The sequence below is a fragment of the Sus scrofa genome, chromosome 2 (assembly GCF_000003025.6).
Source record: "Sus scrofa isolate TJ Tabasco breed Duroc chromosome 2, Sscrofa11.1, whole genome shotgun sequence".
Taxonomy (NCBI): Eukaryota; Metazoa; Chordata; class Mammalia; order Artiodactyla; family Suidae; genus Sus; species Sus scrofa.
The window spans coordinates 53,084,333-53,091,896 of record NC_010444.4 but is presented as its reverse complement, the minus strand read 5'-3'; the positions used below and the strand labels follow the sequence as shown (position 1 = coordinate 53,091,896).

General features: G+C 36.5%; 1 protein-coding gene across 1 annotated transcript; it reads right to left on the bottom strand.

Moving 5' to 3' along the window:
• LOC100520723 (olfactory receptor 2T8-like) lies at window positions 664-1,638 on the bottom strand. Its single transcript, XM_003123581.3, has one exon. The coding sequence runs from the start codon at window positions 1,600-1,602 to the stop codon at window positions 664-666; it is 939 nt and encodes a 312-aa protein (XP_003123629.4). The 5' UTR covers window positions 1,603-1,638.

Here is a 7,564-nt window from a genome sequence, read left to right as displayed (position 1 = left end):
ACTAGACACAACCTAGAATAGATTTGCAAGAAGATCCTGCTGAATAGCATTGAGAACTATGTCTAGATACTCATGTTGCAACAGAAGAAAGGGTAGGGGAAAAAACTAATTGCAATGTATACATCTAAGGATAACCTGACCCCCTTGCTGTACAGTGGGAAAATAAAATAAAAAAAAAGAAAAAGAAGAAGAGTGGTTGTCTCTAGGTTGAGATATTTTACTGGAAAAATGTCTGAGGGGTATTTCTAGTCTGGCAAAGTTTTTTCTCTTGTTAGTGGGTGTAAGCGCATGTACATTTCAACTGGTTGAAAGGCAGCCTTCACATCTGAGTATTCTAGTGTTTATAAATTTTAATTCAAATTTTAAAATGAGGGAACTTCAACATTATTTCACTACTTTGTTCATTCTTTGAACAATTATTTTTTGTGAGGTATGGTGCAGAAACATTTTAACAAGAATTTGTGAATAACAGATTTTAGCAATCAACAGTTTGATTTATTGATGGCTGCTTCATAAATAATCCCAAAGTATGGCGACCCATAAGTATTCCAAAGTAAAATAGAAATGAGATATAGATATGTGTACATAACCTCCTTCAAGGAAATTTTGTATAAAAACCTTGTAAGTGCATAGCTTTGAACTTTTGGGCAAATCAATGTAATCTTAATCACTATTTAAAGCAACACACTGACCCATACATTTTCTGAGAGCTCCCTTGACCTCACTGTTCCTCAGACTGTAGATGAGGGGGTTCAGCACTGGGGTGAAGATAGTATAGATTGCTGACACAATCTTATCATGGTTTGCTGATCTGTATGATTTGGGTCTCATGTAGGTAAAAATGGTTGCTCCAAAAAAGAGTCCTACCACAGACAGATGAGAGGAGCAGGTGGCAAAAGCCTTCTTGCGGGCTTCATTAGAGCGCATCTGGAGAACTGTAGCAAGGATGAGACTATAGGAAATCAGGATGAGGGAGATGGGAACCAGGAGCATTAACACACAGCATATGTACATGACAGACTCAAAGAGAGATGTGTCAGCACAAGCCAAACGCACCAGAGATGGGGCTTCACAAAAGAAATGATCGATCTCATGTGAACTGCAGTATGAGAAGGTCAGGGTAGCAGCAGCCTGCATGAGTCCATCAGCTGCACCCAGGAACCAAGACCCCAAAATCATTCTCAGGCATATTTGCCAGCTCATGAGGACTGGGTATCTCAGTGGGTGGCAAATAGCGACATAGCGGTCATAGGACATGGCTGCTAGGAGGAAGCACTCACCCCCTCCCAAGGTGAGGAAGAAAAAGATCTGCAACCCACAGCCAGCAGGGGAGATGGAATTCCTGCCAGTCAAGTAGTGAGCAGCCATTTGGGGTACAATTGTGGAAACCAGCATCATGTCCATGAGGGAGAGTTGGCTCAGTAGGAAGTACATGGGCCTGTGGATTTGGGGGTCCAGGAGAATCAGAAGAAGCATGAGGGCATTGCCCACTAAGGAGGCGAAGGCAGTTGTCAGAACCATCACAAAGAGAAATAGATGTGGTCCTGTGTGGTTAAGGAGTCCTAGGAGAATGAAATCTGAAGTGAGATTCCAGTTTTCCATGATTTCAAACAAGAGTGACACTGCAAATGGAGAAATAGATGAGGATTAAATGTACATAACATACCAAAATGTATTAAAACCTCTTAAAATCAGATAAATTTTTTGACATTCATTAATCCATGGAGGTATTGTTATGTTCTAAACAACAAGAGGACTTAACTCTTTCTTCCTCCCCCCACATGAAGCATGTGTAAATTCCCAGGCCAGTGACAAAACTAGCACCACAGCAGGAACCCAAGCCACTGCAGTGACAATCCTTCTTAACCTGCTGCACTACTAAGGAATTTCTTAAGCCTAGTAGCTGGAAGTATTGAGGCTGCTGGTAGAAATATAACTTACTTTGAAATTGTTAATGCATTTCATTTAAACTTTCCAAGCTATACATTGAGAATAAAAATGACCTTCTTAGAATACCCCCCAATGTAACATTATGGTGCAAACTTTTATTAACCATAAAAGGCATTTTGTGTAGAGAGAAGGTTTTCCTGCAAAGTAAGAGAAATACAGCTTTTACTGGGTAAAGAGGAAAAAAAATAAAACTCTTTATTTCTTCACTTAACCATAGAGATAATAAACTAATCTCTTCTTTATTTCCAAGAAGTACTCAGTCCTTAGAGGCATTTTCAGCTCTGATATCCTGGAGTCAAAACTGTTCTAGTTTGTTAAATAAATACAACCATAGATGCAGAGATAAGATTATTAATTCAGTCTCAAAGGTATGATATGATTCAATGAAGGTACATGGCAGAAGGAGTCCACCTCTTCCATGGTCACTCCCTTTACCACCACTTATTACATCCATCCCACACTAGACTGTCAATTAAGAATTAGATGAATCTTTGCTTATACCATGTAAGAGAGGTTTACATTTTTAGATAAAATTATAATCTCATAAATTTTCAGTTTACAAAATATTTTCTTAACATGAAATTTCTACTTGTGTTTTTTAAGTATTTTAAAATATATTAAATCATTAGCTCAACATTTCAACTGATGTGATATAACTGCACTGTTTTTTTAGGTGAAAATAAATGTATGAAAAACAAGCAGTTCATCATGAATATAAATGACTAGTGAGCATTCTAATAGGATTTAGATTATTTAATGGAAATATTAGCTAAATAGGTCAATTAAACAAAATGAGTGGGAGATGATTTTATTTTCCTAAAATATGATAGCATTTTATTATTTGTCTGATTACAATTGCTATCTATCTATCTTTCCACATTACTTAAGTGAGACAATTTGTCACAATTTAGAATGTTTGGAAACCTATGCAAAGAGGATTCTGAGGGAAAATTTCTGACAAAATTAATTATGATACAAAGTGTGGTAAAACTTTTAAAAGAGTAATTAAGTCATCTTGAAAGTAAAATAATGAATGTAACATTAGGTAGAAGTGTAAAAGCTCACTTCTAACTTATTAGAATAGGAGTAGGAATACTTAATACAGTAAAAATGAATATTTTCTTCTTTCTTCGCTATAGTTTCAGAACACTAGATATCTTCTATCTTTTCTTCTGTCTCATAGTTGTTCACATAGGACAATGCTGAAATTGTGATATTTTTACTTTAAATTACAAACTCATCTCTTTTGCAATACTACCAGAAGGTGTAAATATAACCCCTCTTTTTTTTCATAGAGTAATCATAGACTATTTAAAACTATCTATAATTTTTCTTTCTATATTTTTCTTTTTTTTTTTTTTTTTTTTTTTGTCTTTTTGCCATTTCTTGGGCCGCTCTCGCGGCATATGGAGGTTCCCAGGCTAGGGGTCGAATCGAGCTGTAGCCCCCAGCCTACGCCAGAGCCACAGCAATGCAGGATCCGAGCTGCGTCTGCAACCTACACCACAGCTCAGGGCAACGCCGGAACCTTGACCCCCTGAGCAAGGGCAGGGATCGAACCCGCAACCTCATGGTTCCTAGTCGGATTCGTTAACCACTGCACCAGGACGGGAACTCCTCTTTCTATATTTTTCTGATCCTTTGTGCCCTCACAATGAAAACTATAAATTTCCCCCTGAAATACTGATAATTAATCAATCTTCTATGAAAAAAGAGACAAATCACTTATTTGATGGAATTGGCAAGTTATTACAAGTGTTTTAACCTGATGACTTGGTCAGCCAACTTTTATTTAAATCCTTCAGATTGCAGAATAGATAGTCCAATGGATTTTACTTGGAGGAAAATACAGAGGAAAAGGTATAAATACGGACTTTCTAGAGTTCAAACACCATAAGCAAAACTAATAAATATTAAAAGATTAGTACAACTTACATAAGATGATGAACTCCAATAACTTGGATGTGCATCCCCTCTGTAGGACATCCTCCTAATGTGCCTCTGAGTGCACGAAGGCTCTTTTGGTCTTGCAGCCTCTGGTCTTGCTCATATGAGTGTCTGCAGCGACCTCTTAAGGGGTGTGGCCTTTTGCCATGTTGTTCTAAAATTACTATCCTATTAAATGTCAGACCTGCATCAGCATGACTCTTTGGATTTCAGGGATGTTTAATTTTCAAGGATTTTTACAGATTCTTAACACTTCAAAATACAGCATTTCAGAATATAATGATTCATTAAAATAAGAGAGAATTATTTATAAAAAATGTAAATAAATATTTGGAAAGAGATGATGTAAAAATACACTAAGGGGGAGTCTAATCTGATTCTGGCCTTAGTTGCTTAAACTTTCATAAGGGTTAAAAGTGTTGAAAGACAACATATTGTCAAATCCAGGTAGAATTCAGCTATTATTTTTCCTTTTTGAACTTTTTGAGAGAATTAGTAATGTTATGAGTTTCAATTAATTTGCATCTATATTTTATAATTTTATATGTATACATTTATTTGTGTTTATATAATAAAATGCATAAATAATAGCAAGGAACTGGAGAACATATACTTCAGTACTGAAAGGGGACAGAGGGGGTAATCAATGGAATAATCCATGAATCACACTGAATAATAATTCTAAATGAAGGGGTCCCTTGATTGCCAGTCATAGAAGTTGGTTTCCTGTAGCATATACCAGGTGAATCATATGATGGGGCTCACAGAACATGCCTAATGAGTTGATGAGCTCAATAAAGATATAGTTTCCTTCCAGTATAAAATTTCGCAGTAGTTTTCCACCTGCCCACAAGGAGCATGCTGGAATGAGGAGTTCAAAGCATCATCTGGCAGGCCTTGCTTTTGATTTAGAGAGACTGCTATGTGCCTCTGATAAGTACATCAGTCCTAAACTGGGAACCTGGAATTCTATCCTAAAGAGATTAAAGTAAACTTAATAGAAAGTACCAATTGTAGTGAGTCAGTGTAGCAAGGGACTGCATTGCATTATAACAGCACACTTTAGGGCTAATTAGACTGTAAAAGATCCCTATAAAAATATATAAGGATTTTGCTTACCCTAGAGTGCACATTCTCTGTGCTATGGCTTGGATTTCATTACTATATTGGATATCCTAAACCCAAAATCCCATAAAGGTAGGTCTTTGATCTAAGAAGAAGGAAACCAGGGTTCACCCTTTCTCTCTCTTTACCAACATTAAGGAAAGACAATGTGAGGAAATAGAGATAAGGAAGGCTTCTAAAATATAAGAAGAGGCCTTACTGAGAACAAAGTTACCTAGCACGTTGGTCTTAGACTTGCAAACATCCAGAAGTCTGAGAAAATAAATATCTGTTTGTTTTTTTAATCTACCCTGTCTATGATATTTTGTTAAGTAACAAGCTAAAAAGCTGAAAAATCCACTCTGGTGTATGGCCATATTTTCTTTGAGAAGGATCAATATACAGTGAGCATATGAAATTATTGTTGAATTTTGAGCCCTTTCTTCAGGTGAACTGGCACATCAGAAATGAATCTGACTAGTAACCATGAGGTTGTGGGTTCAATCCCTGGCCTCACTCAGTGGGTTAAGGATCTGGTGTTGACATGAACTCTGGTGTAATTTGCAGACCAGGCTCAGACCATGTGTTGCTATGGCTGTGGTGTAGGCCAGCAGCGGTAGCTCTGAATCCACCCTTAGCCTGGGAAACTCCTAGGGTGTAGCCCTAAAAAGCAAATAAAATAAAATAAAATAAAATAAAATAAATTAAAATAAAGGCAGAAGTAGCTAACTTTCATCAAACTTGTTGAGATCCAATATTTGATATTCAGGTAGATTTTATTAAGCATGCAGGCATTTGTTTTTCTCCCCCTCAACTGAGTAAATTTAAGTTTCAGCACAGCCCAACATAAAATTGCTTTTTATTTTCCCCTTATGGAATTTTACTTATCTAGAATATTACTCATAGTTTGACTCCATGTTTGAATAACTCACTGGAGAAAAATGTCTATTATTCCTAATAGTTTTGCCTCAGCAAAAAAGAGGGTTTATTTGTTCTTGATACTTCAATGTAGGGAGTGGATTTTATGAAAATATATTACTTCAGTAATTCAGTCACTGAAACAAGGAGAGAGATTAAAGTAGAAAATAATAAACAATAAAAAAATAATAATAATAATAAATTCATCCTTAAATGTCCCTGAATATATCAAATTAATGGACATTAAATTTCTCAAGAATAAAAATTATAAGAAGTATTTCAATTTATTCAAGGGAATTTTAATATTAATGTATTTTTTCCCCTCTACATTAAGGAATCTCTTTTCCATCTGGAGTTACCTTTACTGATTAAATAAAGAACAACTAACAAGGTAGAACAATAAATAAGGAATATTTTAAAAGCAAACTAACGATGAATTCCTAGGACTTTATAACATTTTGATAACTTCATAATGTCAGAGAAACTCTCTTAATGTTTGGCTGAACAATTATTTAAGAGTAGCTTAAACCATGAAATGATTTGAGGCCATACTAAGTCATAAAATCTCAACCTACTCAATGGTGTCAATCAGAAAGACCACCCTTATGAAGAACCCAAAGCCTTGTTTGTGTAATAAAGTTAAGGTGGTCCTCATACGAGATTTATAACCACAAATTATCCTGTGAGAAAAACAAATCCAAGTCCACATTGTGAACTGTGCCTTAAACTTGAGATTTCTTGGTAGAACAACATGTGTCCATAGGCCAGTATATCCTGCTCCTTAATTAAAGTTTGTAGTACTGCTTTGTTAATCCCTGATAGTCCAACCATTTGCAGAGCAGCTTAATAACAACAGAAGTCAAAAAAGATTAAATTTACCTATGTTTATTGGCTTCATGTTTCTTTTTATTTTATTTTATTTTATTTTATTTTATTTTATTTTATTTTATTTTATTTTATTTTATTTTATTTTATTTTATTTTAATGTCTTTTGGCTCCTTAGGGCTGCACTTATGGCATATGGAGGTTCCCAGTCTAGGGGTCGAATTGGAGCTGGACCTGATGGCCTACACCACAGCCACAGCAACGTGGGATCCGAGCCGCATCTGTGGTTTATACCACAGCTCACGGCAACACTGGATCCCCGACCCACTGAGCAAGGTCAGGGATTGAACCTGTGTCCTTATGGATGCTACTCATGTTCGTTTGCACTGACCCATGGCAGGAACTCCTCCTCATGTTTATTTTCTATCAGCTAATGAAATAACAGATGAATGTCTATGTATTACATTTTGGTTTCTTCCTCCTTTTTTTTTTTTATCTTTTTCCCTTTTCTAGGGCTGCTCCCATGGCATATGGCATATGGAGGTTCCCAGGCTAGGGATCTAATTGGAGCTGTAGATGCCAGCCTACCCCAGAGCCACAGCAACGCAGGATCCAAGCCATGTCTGCAACCTACACCACAGCTCAAGGCAACGCCAGATCCTTAACCCACTGAACAAGGCCAGGGACAGAACCTGCAACCTCATGGTTCCTAGTCGGATTCATAAACCACTGTGCCATGACAGGAACTCCTATTTTGGTTTATTCATTAACTCCACAACTTTCTGTCTTTACAGCTCTAGAGCTAACATGTGATGTGAAC

Coding starts and splice junctions, on each gene's coding strand:
- LOC100520723 (XM_003123581.3), bottom strand. CDS start 1,602: ATGGAAAACTGGAATCTCACTTCAGATTTCATTCTCCTAGGACTCCTT.